Source organism: Oncorhynchus kisutch, linkage group LG2 (genome assembly GCF_002021735.2).
Source record: "Oncorhynchus kisutch isolate 150728-3 linkage group LG2, Okis_V2, whole genome shotgun sequence".
In the NCBI taxonomy this organism is placed as follows: Eukaryota; Metazoa; Chordata; class Actinopteri; order Salmoniformes; family Salmonidae; genus Oncorhynchus; species Oncorhynchus kisutch.
In genome coordinates this window covers 10,705,320-10,724,476 of record NC_034175.2, presented here as the reverse complement: position 1 = coordinate 10,724,476, position 19,157 = coordinate 10,705,320, and the positions used below count along the sequence as shown (strand labels likewise).

The following is a 19,157-nucleotide window of genomic DNA, read 5'->3' as shown; positions in this document are numbered from 1 at the left end:
TAGGGGAAGCATTGTAGATGAATATAGGGGAAGCATTGTAGATGATATAGGGGAAGCATTTAATGAGCGTGAATTCAATGTATCAGTATAATAAAAGTCAGGTGGAGTATTGATAGATGTCTTTTTGGTTTCCTTTTCAAAGGGGAATTCATACTGTTGGGATCCGTTTTCTTCTAGCATCAAGATCTGTGGTACTGGCTCTGGTAAGATACCGTGTGGCGCCAGACAAAACAGAGCTTTGAGAGAAACATAGATGGTGGAGGTTAGAACAGGAGGGATACAGACACATATTAAGAAATGAGGAAGTGTAATGAAATGTGCAATAGTGCAAAGAAGGGAGAGAAAGAAAGAGATAGAGGAGGAGGAGGAGGGGGGAGGAGGAGGAGGGGGGAGGAGGAGGGGGGAGGAGGGAGGAGGAGGGGGGGGAGGAGGAGGAGGGGGGAGGAGGAGGGGGGAGGAGGGAGGAGGGGGGGGGGAGGAGGGGGGAGGGGGAGGGGGAGGAGGGAGGAGGAGGGGGAGGAGGAGGGGGAGGAGGGAGGAGGAGGGGGGGGGGGGGAGGAGGAGGAGGATGGGGGAGTAGGAGGGGGGAGGAGGGAGGAGGGAAGAGATGCAAGACAAGTTGACAGATGGATGGATTTCATTAAAATTGGAATGACATTAGACATCTATTCATGGAGCTTCCTTATCTACTACTAATTAAAACCAAGGGAGTCAAATGAATACAGAGTAAAACTTCAATTACCAGAGATACATATTTGTAGTTTATCTTTGGAAAATGGGGCGCCTGCACTTTTTGCAACAGAAATGGAATTAACATGACATTTTCAGGACGGCAGGTGGCCTAGTGGTTAGAGCAGTTGGCCAGTAACCACAAGGCTGCTGGATTGAATCCCTGAGCTGACAAGGTAAACGTCTGTTGTTCTGCCCCTAAGCAAGGCAGCTAACCTGTTGTTCCCTGGGTGCCGTGGATATCGGTTAAGGCAGCCCACTGCACCTCTCTGATTCAGAGGGGTTGGGTTAAATGCAGAAGACACATTTCAGTTGAAGGCATTCAGTTGGACAACTATTGTACTATTGTACATTGATACATTCCCTCTCACACACTTTCTTTTTTGTCTCTGTGTTTCCTCTGAAGGTCTTATTCGGTTACAGGAGCTCATAAAGGCTCCATCTCGCTACAACATCCGCTTGAAGATCCGCCAGTTGCCAGCGGACACCAAGGACTCCAAGCCTCTCCTCAAGGAGATGAAGAGAGGGAAGGAGTTCCACGTCATTTTCGACTGTGGACACGAAATGGCTGCCGGCATCCTAAAACAGGTGTGTGTGAGGAGGGGAAGTGGTGTGTGTTTGTGAGTGAGAGTGAGGAGTCACAATCCCCAGTCAATTCAGACACGTTTTGTCAAACTGGGTGCAAAATATGTTTTTTGTACATTTCCTTGAAAGAAGGGATGTTCTCTAAGGTCATTTTAATCATGCAGGATATCAGCTCCACCTGAAACAGAAAGAGAGGATGTTTTATACTGACTCAATTAAAAACATTCATATTCCTCCTCCTGCTTCCAGGATGTTTCAAATATTAAAGATAACATGACTCACCCTGGCACTCACTCTTTCTCCCTCACTCTCTCCCGCTTGGCTTTTTTAATCAGTGTGGTAGCTGGTGATTGGTTATGAAGGTCAAGGACACCTATCAGTAGCTAGTGGCATGTGAGCTACTCCCTGGTAATGGGGGGTAATGAAGGACTCTTCCCTGATATCCTCATTACAAGACACCCGCCTGACTCAGTGATGGAAGGATTCCTCTCCTCATTTCACTCTGAGACAACAGTCATGGTACTCTTTAGAGACGCAGATCAATCTTCTACCGTAAAGAAACAACCGGTGGTGGTTTAACTGTCGTTCATAGTGCTATTGTGGGACGGTCTGCATGCTAAATATCCAGCATCAAATTCTTCATGTTAACCTCTGTAGGCCTTCCTCTAGAGTTCATATGCAGGTGCTAAAAGATCATTTTGCTTCTGATTCCTAAACGACGCGTTTGTAATTACTGCAGATTTCCCCAATCCCTCTGTGGTGTCCACGGATAGAGTGCAGTGTATAATAGGATTGAAGATATCTGATTGGCTAAGAAATACAGAATTCCATCAGGTCCACCCAATGAAGAGGAACATTTGAATGTTGTCATCTGATTGGAAAAGGAAATACAATCATTTACATTCTGCACCCTTATTGGCTATGAAACCTCATGGCCAGGGGTAATGCTAGCTGCATTATTGGTGAGTAGATTAGAGTATGTTCAACCCACCTGGATACTTACCGTACCCACCTGACACCGGCAGCAATTACTGGCCTGACCCTTTCCCATTTAATCACTCTCCATTTCCCTGCACAATCATCATCTGTGATTCCTAATGGTTTAGCGAAGCTGTCAGAGAACTGCAGCACAACTCACCAGTCGCAGCTGCCTAGGAGACCAAGCCACATTTATAGAGCTTAAATAGGGTGGGCACTCAGCCAAAGGCCCTAACAGACACACACAGAGTAGACTCACAATATAAAGTTGCCATAACAGGGGCTTCTTCTTCAAATGGCCTTGTGAGATGTTCACCTATAAGACATAATATCCCTACAACAGGTGATATAGCGACATAGAGATGAGGAGTCTGTAATTATTTTAGCAAAACATGTCCGCCACTGATCAGACCAAGGTAATGACCACAGTCATCTGTCTGTCTGCAGTGATATCATCTAAATTAAGACAGAGTGAGGGAGAAGAGAGACAGAGAGAGAGAGACAGAGAGCGAGACAAAGAGAGAGAGAGACCGGGAGTGTGTGAGAGAGAGAGAGAGAGAGAGAGAGAGAGAGAGAGAGAGAGAGAGAGAGAGAGAGAGAGAGAGAGAGAGAGGGAGTGTGTGTGTGAGAGAGAGAGAGAGGGGGGGGGGGAGAGAGAGAGAGGGAGAGAGAGAGACAGATAGAGAGAGAGGGAGAGAGAAAGACAGAGAGAGAGAGACAGATAGAGAGAGTGAGACAGAGAGAGAAAGACAGAGAGAGAGAGAAATTGAGGGAAAGAGAGACAGACAGATAGAGAGAGCTTGGGGGAAAGAGAGAGAGGGGGGGGGATAGGGAGATAGAGCTCCAACTATTTCCTCTTTTCTCACTTCTCATAAAGATCAGAGTCCAGTACAGTCGTGGCCAAATGTTTTGAGAATGACACAAATATTAATTTTCACAAAGTTTACTGCTTCACTGTCTTTAGATATTTTTGTCAGATGTTACTATGGAATACTGTAGTATAATTTCATAATTGTCTAACACTTTTATTGACAATTACATGAAGTTGAGGCAAAGATTCAATATTTGCAGTGTTGACCCTTCTTTTTCAAGACCTCTGCAATCTGCCCTAGCATGCTGTCAATTAACTTCTGGGCCACATCCTGACTGATGGCAGCCCATTCTTGCATAATCAATGCTTGGAGTTTGTCAGAATTTGTGGGGTTTTGTTTGTCCACCCACCACTTGAGGATTGACTACAAGTTCTCAATGGGATTAAGGTCTGGGGAGTTTCCTGGCCATGGACCCAAAATATCAATGTTTTGTTCCCTGAGCCACTTAGTTATCACTTTTTCCTTATGGCAAGGTGCTCCATCATGCTGAAAAATTCATTGTTCGTCACCAAACTGTTCATGATGGTTGGGAGAAGTTGCTCTCGGAGGATGTGTTGGTACCATTCTTTATTCATGGCTGTGTTCTTAGGCAAAATTGTGAGTGAGCCCACTCCCTTGGCTGAGAAGCAACCCCACACATGAATGGTCTCAGGATGCTTTACTGTTGGCATGACACAGGGCTGATGGTAGCGCTCACCTTGTACCTTTTGCAATCCCTGTACCTTTTGCAGAATTTCAGTCTATCCCTGATGTTTTTCCTGGAGAGAAGTGGCTTCTTTGCTGCCCTTCTTGACACCAGGCCTCAAAGTCTTCGCCTCACTGTGCGTGCAGATGCACTCACACCTTCCTGCTGCCATTCCTGAGCAAGCTCTGTACTGGTGGTGCCCCGATCCCACAGCTGAGTCAACTTTAGGAGATGGTCCTGGTGCTTGCTGGACTTTCTTGGGTGCCCTGAAGCCTTCTTCACAACAATTGAACGTCTCTCCTTCAAGTTCTTAGATGCAATCTTACTGGCAGCAATGTCCTTGCTTTTGTGAAGCCCTTTTTGTGCAAGGCAAGGATGACGGCACGTGTTTCCTTGCAGGTAACCATGGTTACAGAGGAAGAACAATGATTCCATGCACCACCCTCCTTTTGAAGCTTCCAGTCTGTTATTCAAACTCAATCAGCATGACAGAGTGATCTCCATCCTTGTTTTCATCAACACTCACAGCCGTGTTAACGAGAGTATCACTGACATGATGTCAGCTGGTCCTTTTGTGGCAGGGCTGAAATGCAGTGGAAATGTTTCGGGGGGATTCAGTTCATTTGCATTGCAAAGAGGGACTTTGCAATTAATTGCAATTCATCTGATCACTCTTCGTAACATTCTGGAGTATATGCAAATTGCCATCATACAAACTGAAGCAGCAGACTTTGTGAAAATTTATATTTGTGTCATTCTCAAAACTTTTGGCCACGACTTTATATCCACGTAGCTAGAGAATAAAGTAGAGTCATCCTCCTCACTCACAGCATAACCTTTCTATCCCTGATGAGAGTGTATCCTGGCCTTTAGGTCTGCTTAATTGCCATCATTAGTAAGTAATGTGAGCCCTCACTGTTGAAAGGCAAATGGATAGATGGATGGATGGATGGATAGAGGGGAGGGAGATATGCAGGGATGAGGGGTGGATGGAGGAAGAGATGGTTACACCAGGCTTAGAGGAGAGTGGATGTGAGGTTTATATATTTTATAAGCAGAAACACACATAACTCTGTAACATACACACGCGGGCACACGTGCACATACACACACCACACACACACACGCACATGCACAATGTATACTGTAGAATCATACATTCACACATTCAGCATTCACGCATTCTCTCTCTCTCTCTCTCTCTCTCTCTCTCTCTCTCTCTCTCTCTCTCTCCAGGCTCTTGCTATGGGGATGATGACAGAGTACTATCACTACATCTTCACCACACTGGTAAGTAAAGTACAGCCATATGTTCCACTGCCTGCCGAGATGCTTCCCCATCATTTTGCTTGTCGAACTTTTGTATCCATCTGGAAACTTCTGACACAGTGAAGGTGTGAGCAAAACAGAGACACTCTTCAATCTTCATGTTTTCCCTCAAACTGACTAACAGCCAATCAAAAGTAAAGCAACAACGTATTTTATGTCTTAGGTGTGAGAAAGAAAGTGATATCAGAATGACCTAGCTCCTGCGCTGTGATGATTGAGGGCAACAAGATCATTGAATGTGAAAGTGAATGACAGCTTCCATATTCTTCCCTGGAGGAGAACAGGGAAATGTGGCAGAGAGGAGTGTCAACTTTCATTCCTCTCTTGAAAGAGAGAGAGATAGAGACAGAGAGAGAGATAGAGGGAGAGAGATAGAGAGGGGGGGGGGTCAGATAGCTGTTCAGTTCTGACACCCCATGGTTGTGTAACCGACATGGCCCTTGGCCTACTTCAGAGGGCTGCTCTATTTCTCTCTTTCTGCAGAGATTATCACACACACACACACACGCACACACACGCACACACACACTCTACATTATCCCTGACTCCCTCTCTCTCTCTTATACTCACTCCCTGTCGAGTTGTCAGGTCAAAAACATTATTCAAGTCCTACTCCTATTAAAGCCATATCTCATTCATCTAACAGTAGCTAGAGTTAAGTTCAAAACACTCCTGCCCCCCCTCCCCCAGCCAGAATATTAAAATCCTTTGAACTAAAACCTTCCGTTTTCTTCGCTGCCAGAGCTTTTCATCAAGAAAAAAATACATCCTTCCATTTAAATGTTTGAAATGAAAGATCTAAATGTCCACATTCTCTTTATAGAAGCCATTCAGTGTATCACAATGAACGCAATTAAGTCTGGCAAAGCCATTTGCAGGATGTATGAAATGAGAAAAATGAACATGAGTGAAGATGTGGAGTTTGGGAGGGACTGAGGAGACGGAACAGACAGGAGGACGTTCGAACATGTTCCAATGTTGAGTTTGGCAGAGAGGGGACGCAGTGCTGAGAGCTTGATTCTCCCACCAGAGTGAACAACCCATCCACATCGATGAACACATATGGCAGCCATTTTCTGCCAGATTGGACTTTATACTCCAGTGTTAGCTCCAGCAGAGGACAGCACTCAGACACCACACATTAACTCGCATTGCTACCATGTCCTTGCATATTCACAATCAGCATTCCTATTTAATTGTTAGTCTATACTTAATCCTTTTTGCTCTTAGTGGAGAAATGGCTTTGTTTAGCTTTGTTTATAACACAGTTATAACCCCTCTTTAGCATATTATATATATGTATGTTCTTTTCCTACTTTCCTGACTCTTAACTCTTGCCTGTCAGGACCTGTTTGCGCTGGACGTGGAGGCCTACCGTTACAGTGGGGTGAACATGACTGGCTTTAGGATCCTGAATACGGAGAACAGCCAAGTGGCCTCCATCATAGAGAAGTGGTCCATGGAACGCCTGCAGGCCCCGCCCAAACCTGACTCTGGCCTACTGGACGGCTTCATGACGGTGAGTCATCACTACAGCTACTGTATGGGGCCAATCGGAAATAGCCCCCTATTTACTAACCCCTATTCCCTATAGCCTTTCGTCCATTTCGGACACAGAAGCTACTATGATTGGGCTATTAGTCTATAGCCCTTTGTTGCTCTAATCTTCTGCAAAGTTATTAATATTATCATTATGGAATAGGGACTTATGCTGGACGTGTTACTGCTGTGTGGCAGAGAAATCCATTCCACCATTAGATCGTTTCCTAGATATTTTAAATATCACATTAGACATTTGATGGAGTAAGGCAGGAATGTTGTTTGGACGTAGACTATGCTTTCTCTGTGTGTGACTGTTGCTAATGCATTAGCCGTTAGTGAAACAGCCATGCTGTGAGCATCGCCTTCCTGTGAGCATCCGGCCTGTCCCAGAGGACTGAAACACACGACCTCCTGGGTCCCTGGGCTCTGAGCCCTGTGTGATAACGTGGCTCCTGTTGCATGGATCCAACCCCTCTCTGATAACAGCACACAGCCAGTAATGACTGTTCTATAGCAGTCCTGCTACACCGCTACTCTCTCTTACCTGGGAGCACTGCCAAAATATGAACTCACCAGAGACAAGAAGAGAGGGAGGACAGGGAGGGCGAGAGAGCGAGTGTGAGAGAGATGGAGAGAAAGGGAGAGAGATGACTGGAATTAGGGTTCCAGATTCATTCCAAAACAACTGATAAGGTGCTAAAAGTGTCATATTCCAGTTGGAGGGAAGCGGATGCTGGCTGGGGGTTGATAGCTGTGGCTTGCCACTGGAGGATAGAGAGCTTCCTTTAAGGTTCAAGGAACCTTGCTGAGGAGTTAGTTTCAGGGTTGTACTGTATCTTAGACCGGTTTGCCTCTTTGTAACAGTCTTCTGTTGGATTAGTGGGTCAGTTGGTGGTGCTTCTCTCTGGAGGCCTCCAATAGACTGGGGGCAGTTGATGTATTTCTCTGACACATAGTCAATTGAAACCTAAGGAATCAACTGACTTGGTGCTTCGCCCTCCACACGCATGTACATAAATTAGCTCTCTCAGATCAATAGACTATATGTAGTGGCAAGGGCAACTGCAAAGCCCTCTATCAGCTGTTTGTGTTCCCATCTGTTCCTTATGTAGTCTATAAGGCTGGATGAGTATTACTTCATAAGACTGTTGTTTTTGGATCAGAGGCATCAGAAGATTTATTCCAGGGGAGGACAGTGCTTTGACCCCGCTCATCAGGGAATTAATGGCATAGTTGGAAGGCGGGGATTGATTCATTAGATAAATGGCAATCAGTCAGCAGCTAATGCATATTGACATGGCGAAAGGTTCCGTAAACGTTTGATTAACGGCTTCATTTGTGAGCTGTATTTACAGTCTTGTGTCCTTAAGTACTGAACCGCTGATGTAACTTATGGACTGGCGATCGTGACAGATTACACCCAGAGCAATACAAAGACTCAGCTATTTCTATACAGCTCTTTGTTTTGGGCCCATCGCTTTCAAAGTTTATTGTTTGAAACACTGGAAATGTTGTGTGTTTCTTTGTGTGTGTGTGTGTGTGTGTGTGTGTGTGTGTGTGTGTGTGTGTGTGTGTGTGTGTGTGTGTGTGTGTGTGTGTGTGTGTGTGTGTGTGTGTGTGTGTGTGTGTGTGCGTTTGTGCGTTTGTGTGTGGATGGGATCTTTTTTTTCTTCTACTAATGATGTTGGAAAGAATGGAGAGTAGATGGAGAAGGAGGCAAAACCATATCCAGCCAAAATGTGTGAAGAGGTAGACAAATCCTGGTCCAGGCACCAGGTTTGTTAAAACAACTTTAAACACTTTAGATGTGACTTTTCTGTGTTTTAATCCCTGTTCCTCTCCTACTGTTTGATCTGCAGAACAGAGCACTCTGAGAGATTAGAGAGAGGTGGTCCTCTCCCACCTAGCTTGGCTACAGCCTTGTTATTTCGGCTTAAATTGATCTCGGTGCTTTTGCCTTATTTGGCTGTGACTCACGAAAGATTCCTGTCGCCTGTAAAACCTCAGAAATAAACCCCAGTGCCAAAGAGGATAATGATTAAACCCCAGTGCCAAAGAGGATAATGATTAAACCCCAGTGCCAAAGAGGATAATGATTAAACCCCAGTGCCAAAGAGGATAATGATTAAACCCCAGTGCCAAAGAGGATAATGATTAAACCCCAGTGCCAAAGAGGATAATGATTAAACCCCAGTGCCAAAGAGGATAATGATTAAACCCCAGTGCCAAAGAGGATAATGATTAAACCCCAGTGCCAAAGAGGATAATGATTAAACCCCAGTGCCAAAGAGGATAATGATTAAACCCCAGTGCCAAAGAGGATAATGATTAAACCCCAGTGCCAAAGAGGATAATGATTAAACCCCAGTGCCAAAGAGGATAATGATTAAACCCCAGTGCCAAAGAGGATAATGATTAAACCCCAGTGCCAAAGAGGATAATGATTAAACCCCAGTGCCAAAGAGGATAATGATTAAACCCCAGGATGGTTTTTTTCCCATCTCTTTTTTTCTAGATTTGTTTGTGTGCTGCAATGCTGAATAATAAAGCTTAATTCTGCACCTCATTTCTTTATGCTACAATTAATCTTCCTTTGGAGAAGGAAGTCCTGCCCTGTCACGGCTTAACACGCATAATGAAAATGACCTAACAAGCCCTACAGGCTCATTAGCATAATTCCTCCTGCTTGCTAATTGCTTTAGCTTCTGTCTGTTTCACTCTGAGGCAGCTAGGCTAATCTCGAGGAGATTCCCAAAACACCCAGGCATGACCATACATCCTACAATTTATCTCCCTGTCTTGAGTTGGAGAGGGGAGGCATTACTTTTTAACCAGCTCTCTCTTTGGGTCAGGGCAGGTACCTAACCCCACGATTTGAATGTAGTTGTCCGCTGTATGTCAGGAATTTGAGGATAAAATGGTGTTCCTGTAATGGAAACCTAGCAACCACACCATCTGTAATCATACCAATACTTCCCCCATGAAGAACGATAGACATAGATCCAGGGCAAATTAAAATGGACACATCTGTGCTACTGGGTGGGTTGCCATTTTGTGATTTGCAGCTAGGCTATCATTACCTGTCCGGCTATGGGAAATACTTCTCAATAACAGCAGTCAAACACATGTGGAATCACATTACTCAACCATCACTCAAACAGCCACATACATCATATAGCAGACTGAAAGACTGGCAGAAACTCTTCCAGATGTGAAGAATGAAACAGACATAGAGAGAGAATAGAGACAGAGAGAAAGAGACCGGTTGAATGGAGTAGGAGAAAGATTGAGAAAAGGGAGGAGAGGGAGAAAGAGAGGGAGGGAGGGGGAGAGGGAGGGAGGGAGAGAGAGAGAGAGAGAGAGAGAGAGAGAGAGAGAGAGAGAGAGAGAGAGAGAGAGAGAGAGAGAGAGAGAGAGAGAGAGAATAGTGAGGAGAGATTGAGAGATGAATTATTCTGTGCTCTCTTAGCTGTCCCCTCGGCTCAGCGCCTTCTCCTGATCGACCTGTCCATCATGCCGTCACTATGGCGTCTCCTGGGTGATCTCCCTGAGTGGCAGCAAGGGGCGGAGAACATGGCTGCTGCCTGCCGGAGAGGGGGAGGTGACCCTAGCCAGCTAACAGGCTGTTGGACAAGCCCTGAACACACCTGAACAGCCCTGGACAGACCTGGCCAGCAGGGTCAGGCCCCAATATCTTCAGACAGATGGCATCATTCTAACGGGACATGTGTTGCCATAGCTCTATCTGCAAACTTAATATGTGTAAATATTTGTATGAACATAACAAGATTCAACATCTGAGCCATAAACTGAACAAGTTCCACAGACATGTGACTAACAGAAATGGAATATTGTGTTCAAAATCAAAGTAACAGTCAGTATCTGGTGTGGCCACCAGCTGCATTAAGTACTGCAGTGCATCTCCTCTTCATGGACTGCATCAGATTTGCAAATTCTTGCTGTGAGATGTTACCCCACTCTTCCACTAAGGCACCTGCAAGTTCCCAGACATTTCTGGGGGGAATGGCCCTAGCCCTCACCCTCCGATCCAACAGGTCCCAGACGTGCTCAATGGGATTGAGATCTGGGCTCTTCGCTGGCCATGGCAGAACACTGACATTCCTGTCTTGCAGGAAATCACGCACAGAACAAGTAGTATGGCTGGTGCCATTGTCATGCTGGAGGGTCATGTCAGGATGACCCTGCAGGAAGGGTACCACATGAGGGAGGAGGATGTCTTCCCTGTAACACACAGCGTTGAGATTGCCTGCAATGACAACAAGCTCAGTCCGATGATGCTGTGACCTCCAAATCGATCCCGCTCCAGAGTACAGGCCTCTGTGTAACGCTCATTCCTTCGACGATAAACGCGAATCTGACCATCACCCCTGGTGAGACAAAACTGCGACTCGTCAGTGAAGAGCACTTTTTGCCAGTCCTGTCTGATCCTGCAACGGTGGTTTGAGCCCATAGGCGACGTTGTTGCCATTGATGTCTGGTGAGGACCTTCCTTACAACAGGCCTACAAGCCCTCAGTCCAGCCTCTCTCAGCCTTTTGCGGACAGTCTGAGCACTGATGGAAGGATTATGCGTTCCTGATGTAACTCATGCAGTTGTTGTTGCCATCCTGTACCTGTCCTGCAGGTGTGATGTTCAGATGTACCGATCCTGTTCAGGTGTTGTTACACGTGGTCTGCCATGGCAAGGACGATCAGTTGTCCGTCCTGTCTCCCTGTAGCACTCTTAGGCGTCTCACAGTACGGACATTGCAATTTATTGCCCTGGCCACATCTGCAGTGCCTCCTTGCAGCATGCCTAAAGCACGTTCACGCAGATGAGCAGGGCAGATGAGCAGGGACCCTGGGCATCTTTCTTTTGGTGTTTTTCAGAGTCCGTAGAAAGGCCTCTTTAGTGTCCCAAGTTTTCATAACTGTGACCTTAATTGCCTACCATCTGTAAACTGTTAGTGTCTTAATGACAGTTCCACAGGTGCATGTTCATTAATTGTTTATGGTTCATTGAACAAGCATGAGTAACAGTGTTTAAATCCTTTACAATGAAGATCTGTGAAGTTATTTGGATTTTTACGAATGATCTTTGAAAGACAGGGTCCTGAAAAAGGGACATTTTTTGCTGTTTATATGGGAGGGAGCGATATTTCTTTACCAGATATTGGCATCCTCTTCAGTCTTGGTTTTGTGATGAACCCCATTTGAACCCCATTTCTGCACCCCACAGATGAAGCTCCTCTATCTAAGCTGTGGCCGTCTGCCTCTCTCTGTATTTCAGGCCAGCTCGCTCTTTTTGTGGCTGAGGGTCTTGGATTTGGGATTTGGCGCTGCATCTGTCCACATGCGGGGAGAGGAATTTGGAAGTGGAGTTTGCGTGGGCATTATTCGGTCAGCTGGTTGGCATGTGTGGTAGCTGGCAGAAACAAGCAGTGCCCCCCTCTTATCCCAAGGCCAGAGCCTCTACTGCCACTGAGATGACCCAAAGCTAGACCAGTCTCATCCTTTATCCCATTCAATACCTCTGCAAAGCACACACTGTGTGGTTTTAGGTCTTCCTATTGGATTACCGTTTGACAAGATTTTAATATATTATACCACAACATTTATTGAAACATCTTGAATCTAATTGGTTGAAATCCTATTCTTTAGTCCAATCAGTGGAAGCAGACTATAGCCCAGGTAAAACGTAGAGCTATAAATACAGAGTATGTGTGTCCATTTTGTGTTCTGGATGAGCTGCTGTCATTTGTTGTTGGCACTGTATTGGCTGTCTGTAGCATGCTGATGGTGTGTGTGTGTGTGTGTGTGTGTGTGTGTGTGTGTGTGTGTGTGTGTGTGTGTGTGTGTGTGTGTGTGTGTGTGTGTGTGTGTGTGTGTGTGTGTGTGTGTGTGTGGGTGTGTGTGTGTATGTGTAGTGGGTGTGTATTTGTGTGGAAGCGTAGCCGGTGTCACATGCAGTGTGCACAGACACACAGGGCTGCATTAATAACTATGTGCCCCACGGTATCACCGCCAGGTACCAGCATAGATAGGTGACCCTGGAGATGGTTTACTGCGGAAACGGAGTGATAATCTAGATTTTGGAAAAAGGGCTGGCATGTCATCATCCCCCAATACCCCACCCCCCCACTCTAACATCCCCTTCTCCTCTCCTCTATCCCCCTTCTCCTTTCCACCATCACCCTCTCCTCCATCCACCCCTCTCCTCTCCTCTCCTAAATCCCCTCTCCTGTTTCCCTCTCCTCTCTGTCAGGGTCGGCAGGAAGCCTAGTGGTTAAGAGCATTGGGCCAGTAACCGTTCTGCCCTTGAGCAAGGCAGTAAACCCCTGACAGCGGATTAAGGCAGCCCCCCACACTTCTCTGATTCAGAGGGGTTGGGTTAAGTGTGAAAGACACACACAACTGACTAGGTCTCCTCTCCTCCAGGGACTGCTGCCAGCTTCACATATCATCCCACTGTTCCCCTGAGAGCTATGAGCCATGTTACTCTCTCCCACTATCAAGCTTCTACTCTCAGTCTGATCCACGTGAAATATCTCCATGTTGAGGATCTGACTCTATATCTAACTCTTATAATCCCCCCCCATACACTGTAGTGTAGAAAACATTAGGAACACTTTTTTAATTTTGAGTTGCACCCCCTTTTGCCCTCAGAACAGCCTCAATTCATCGGGGCATGGACCATTCTTGATACACATGGGAAACTGAGCAGCGTTGAAATTCTTGACACACTCAAACAGGTGCATCTGGCACTTACTACCATACCCCGTTCAAAGGCACTTTTTGGCACACCGATCCCTTTAGCGGGATCATTTTCGTCAATATCCGGTGAATTGTAGAGCGCCAAATTCAACTTAAATTACTAAAAATATTTAAATTTCATGAAATCACAAGTGCAATATACCAAAACACAGCTTAGCTTGTTGTTAATCCACCTGGCGTGTCAGATTTAAAAAAAGCTTTACGTTGAGAACAAACCATGCAATTATGTGAGGACAACTTTCAGCAGACAAAACATTACAAACAGCTAGCAGCAAAGTACATTGGTCAGAAAAGCAATACAATTAATCGCTTACCTTTGATGATCTTTGTATGTTTGCACTCACGAGACTCCCACACAATAAATGTTTGTTCCATAAAGATTCTCTTTATATCCAAAAACCTCCATTTGGTTGGCGCGTTGTGTTTAGTAATCCACAGGCTCGTGCAGTTCACGACGGGCAGACGAAAATTCCAAATAGTATCCGTAAAGTTCGTAGAAACATGTCAAACGTTTTTTATAATCAATCCTCAGGTTGTTTTTACAATGAATAATCAATCATATTTCAACCGGACGGTAGCCTTTTCAATAGGAGAGAGAGAAAAGGTTTCTCGCGCATGCACAAATCTGGGGACACAAAGTTATCCACTGACGCGATGTGATCATTCTCGCAAATTTTTCTGAATAAAAGCCTGAAACTATGTCTAAAAATTCACACCCTGTGGAAGCCAAAGGGAAAGGAATCTGGTTGATATCCCTTTAAATGGAGGATAGGCATGCAATGGAACAGAGTAGTTTCAGAAAAACAGCACTTCCTTGTTGGATTTTCCTCAGGTTTTCGCCTGCAATATCAGTTCTGTTATACTCACAGACAATATTTTTGACAGTTTTGGAAACTTAAGAGTGTTTTCTATCCTAATCTGCCAATTATATGCATATTCTAGCTTCTGGGCCTGAGAAATAGGCAGTTTACTCTGGGAACGTTTTTTATCCGAACATCAAAATACTGCACCCTTGTTCAAGAGGTTAAATATTTTGTCCTCCCCATTCACCCTCTGAATGGCACACATACACAATCCATGTCTCAATTGTCTTAAGGATCCGTCCCCTCCTTTCCTTTACTAATACTCCCACTCCTTTCCTCATCCTCTCTCTCCTTTCCTCATCCTCATTCTCCTTTCCTCATCCTTCAACTCCTTTCCTCATCCTCATCTTCCCCCTCCTTTCCTCATCCTTCCCCTCCTTTCCTCATCCTCATTCCTTCCTCTCCTTTCCTCATTCCTTCCTCTCCTTTCCTCATCCTTCACATCCTTTCCTCATCCTCCCTCTCCTTTCCTCATCCTCCCTCTCATTTTCTCATCCTTATCTTCCCTCTCCTTTCCTCATCCTCCCTCTCCTTTCCTCATCCTCCCTCTCCTTTCCTGATCCTCCCTCTCCTTTCCTCATACTCCCTCACATTTCATCATCCTCATCTTCCCCCTCCTTTCCTCATCCTCTCCTTTCCTCATCCCCCCTCTCCTTTCCTCATCCTCCCTCTCATTTCCTCATCCTCATCTTCCCTCTCCTTTCCTCATCCTCCCGCTCCTTTCCTCATCCCCCCCTCCCCATCCTTTCCTCATCCTCCCACTCCTTTCCTCACCCTTCCACTCCTTTCCTCATCCTCATCTTCCCTCTCCTTTCCTCATCCTTCCCCTCCTTTCCTCATCCTCATCTTCATCCTCATCTTCCCTCTCCTTTCCTCATCCTCATCTTCCCTCTCCTTTCCTTATCCTCCCTCTCCTTTCCTCATCCTCCCTCTCCTTTCCTCATCCTCCCTCTTCTTTCCTATCCTCCCTCTCCTTTCCTCATCCTCCCTCTCATTCCCTCACCTTTCCTCATCCTTCCTCTCCTTTCCTTATCATCCCTCTCCTTTCCTCATCCTCCCTCTCATTTCATCATCCTTATCTTCCCTCTCCTCCCCCCCCCCACCTTTCCTCATCCTCCCGCTCCTTTCCTCACCCCCCCCACCTTTCCTCATCCTCCCACTCCTTTCATCATCCTCCCTCTCCCTTTTCCATCCTCCCTGTCATTTTCTCATCATCCTTCTCTTTTTCAATATTTCTCTGTCTTTTGAGTATTTCTGGGAGTGACGTTGCATCTGTAATGAGCTGACGGTCTCAGCCCGGCTCAACTCCAGTCAGCGTCACGAGCCATCATTAGATCAGTTACCCACAGTGCACTGCTCCCAGCCATGTGCTGCTCTGGCTACCCACCCTGATTAAACACAGCAACAGTGGCAGATCTCTATCCTGAAGTTCCTTCCTCCCTCCGCCTGCCAGAGTTACTGTAGATCCAACACTGACGAGTGCTCAGAGAGAGGCGGGTTACGGAAAAGAGAGAGAGAGAGAAGGAAAAGAGGAAAGAGAGAGGGAGAGGGAGAAAGAAAGAGGGACAGGGAAGAAGATATATATTTATATATATAGAAATAGTATGGAAAAGTAAAAAAATATATATAAAACAAGGAATAAATACACAGTGAATAACAATAACTTGTCTATACACAGAGAAAGTAAGAGAGATAGCGAGAGAGAGAAAGAAAGTCAGAAGATGGGTGAAAGGAACGCTGGAGAAAAAGGAACGATTGACATTTGTGTTTTTTCATCAGAAATGATTACTTATGGCTAAAGTCATGTAAGTAAAATATTTATGTTCACAGATATTTTATTCATAGATTTTAGATGTGTATTAAAATGTGTTTTTTCGAATGTTTGGAATGTTTGTATCCTGTATATTTGACTGTGATAGGTGGTCTCACCTAGCTATCTTAAGATCAAAGTCGCTCTGGATAAGAGCATCTGCTAAATTAAAGTTTGGGGTCACTTAGAAATGTCCTTTTTGTAGTAAGAAAAGCTATTTTTTGCCCATTAAAATAACATCAAATTGATCAGAATTACAGTGTAGACATTGTTAATGTTGTAAATGACTATTTCTTTATGGAATATCTACATAGGTGTACAGAGGACCATTATCAGCAACCATCACTCCTGTGTTCCAATGGCACGTTGTTTTAGCTAATCCAAGTTTATCATTTTAAAAGGCTAATTTATCATTAGAAAACCATTTTGCAATTATGTTAGCACAGCTGAAAACTGTTGTCCTGATTAAAGAAGCAAGAAAACTGGCCTTCTTTAGACTAGTTGAGCATCAGTATTTGTGGGTTCGATTACAGGCTCAAAATGGCCGGAAACAAATAACTTTCTTCTGAAACTCGTCCGTCTATTCTTGTACTGAGAAATTAAGGCTATTCCATGCGATACATTTCCAAGAAACTGAGGATCTCGTACAACGCTGTGTACTATTCCCTTCACAGAACAGCGCAAACTGGCTCTAACCAGAATAGAAAGAGGAGTGGGAGGCGTGGGAGGAGTGGGAACTGAGCAAGAGGACAAGTACATTAGAGTGTCTAGTTTGAGAAACAGACGCCTCACAAGTCCTCAACTGGCAGCTTCATTACATAGTACCCGCAAAACCCCAGTCTCAACGTCAACAGTGAAGAGGCAACTCCGGGATACTGGCCTTCTAGGCAGAGTTCCTCTGTCCAGTGTCTGTGTTCTTTTGTCCATCTTAATCTTTTAGTTTTATTGGCCAGTCTGAGATGTGGCTTTTTCTTTGCAACTCTGCCTAGAAGGCCAGCATCCCGGAGTCGCCTCTTCACTGTTGACATTGAGACTGGTGTTTTGCAGATACTATTTAATGAAGAAATAGATCTCATGTTACAGTATTGATTCTTTAAAAATATATATATATTGATGTTACAAATGTGTCATTTGTACAGTTCTTTATAAAAATTTTGCCATTTCTTACATTTGACTGTGTAAAGCCTACTGTAGCAGTACTTGTTATTTCTCTGAGTGGATATATAGTGTTTTGCAAAAACACATTATTTTTCTCTCTGAAATGAACCCATCAAGTGATAGATTTCAAACAAATATATATTGGTCATTGAAAAACCCCATGTCACGATAGTGAAAAAACACACCAATCTCTTTCATAAGTTCTTTAATCAATAAAAGCTAATTTACCAACATTTCTGAAAATGTATATATAATGTTTTGCAAAGAAACTCTTCAAGTATAGCTCAAGGCTACAGCCAGCGTCATAACAGAGCACAGCTTTATAACAGAGAGAGACAGTGGAAGGTACAGGGATTCACCTTTCCTCCTCTGCAGAATGACCTCAATGTATTGATGCACTCAAAGCCAGCTCAGTACAATCTTGAATCCTGTTCCATTTGCTTTGACTTTAATCTAGACAGTATATATACTAACCTTTGTTGAAGGTCATTGTAAACAACAAGACATGTCGTATGCCTATCATCTCAGACATTATTCAAATTTCAAACATCACATTCCATGTTTGGTATTTTAAACATTGCACTGAAATTGCTGCTCGTATCATTTCACATATATTTTAGCCACATCCTGTATAACCGATGCTCATTATAAACATACATATTAAACTGTAGCTCCGCTCAGAGAGCACTTGGAGCAGATTCCTCTTTTTGCTCATTATCTATCGTTGCTGGGGAAACCACCAGATTCAGTTGAGTGTTTAAGGCTATTATTTCTCCTGATGCTGTGTCTTAGTCACACCATGCTGGATTCTGCTAGTTAAGCACTCTGGTTCTGCACACACACACACACACACACACACACACTGTATAGCTCTCTGCTCTACTCTGAGGCTTCATGTCTGTAGTCTGCAGCAGACCCTATTCAAGGCTGGACTGGGCAGCATTTGTATGCCTGACAGAGTGGGGCTCTTTATAATTGGAATAGCTCCTCTTAAAGACTTAAAACCTAATTTATGTTCCTGAGAGTTGAGATCAAATGGTACGCAGGAGGGAGGAGGGGGGTGAGAGGGGGTGGAGAGGGGAGGGGGGGGTCACAGGGGGTTGGCTATATGTCAAGTCCACTGGGTTGGAGAAGGGAGGCTAAACCCCAATCTCTTTATCACTGTAGTACTGTAACCACATTGGACCTCAACATCTCACTACACCCTACTATGATTGTGGCACCCACTTTACTGCACTGGACTGTCAGAACTAATCTAACTCACATAATCTGAACAGTTGTAACTCACACAGGGTTTATGGTAATAATGAGCTATATAGATAACACAGATTTTGATATCAAACTAATCTAATTCTCACACAATAATACACGTTCAAGTGGCCACTCTCGTCAGTACCCACAACGTTCTCTCAGTATTACCCATGATGCAGTGTTTTGTTGTTCAGGGATGTAATGTCGCTGTGAGCCACGGGTGAGTCAGGTATAAACCTGCAGCTGCTCAGACATGTACACACACACATGCACGTACAAAGAGAGCTCAAAAACAAGGCCTCTGGGCTACCTTCCTCCTCTTCAAAACAAAAAGACATCAAGACAGCCAAAGGGAATCTGATGGCATGGCCTCACTTTGAGTCTTTTCTTACCTCTCATCAGACAGCTGCTCACAGGGCTTCTGTAGGTGTTATAGAGCAGATCAATTATTATTCTATTCAATCCCTTACTTCCAGGATTATAGGCCTGGAGGACATTTTCTTAGTTGTAAGAATGAAGTATATTCAACACAAGGTCACAGTCATTAGAATATAGGATCGTGTGATGAGCCACCATGATAAA

At 44.7% G+C, this 19,157-nt stretch overlaps 1 protein-coding gene across 1 annotated transcript in view; it reads left to right on the top strand.

The window, feature by feature from the left end:
• The window catches only part of LOC109901194 (glutamate receptor ionotropic, kainate 2), a gene marked incomplete at its 5' end in the record, with an annotated part of 156,119 nt that overhangs the window by 12,749 nt on the left and 124,213 nt on the right, over positions 1-19,157 (top strand). Inside the window, 3 exons of the mRNA XM_031836208.1 lie at positions 1,136-1,317; positions 5,086-5,139; positions 6,524-6,697. Of these exons, the coding sequence (XP_031692068.1) occupies positions 1,136-1,317; positions 5,086-5,139; positions 6,524-6,697 (410 nt within the window). The remainder of the gene's footprint in view (positions 1-1,135; positions 1,318-5,085; positions 5,140-6,523; positions 6,698-19,157) is intronic.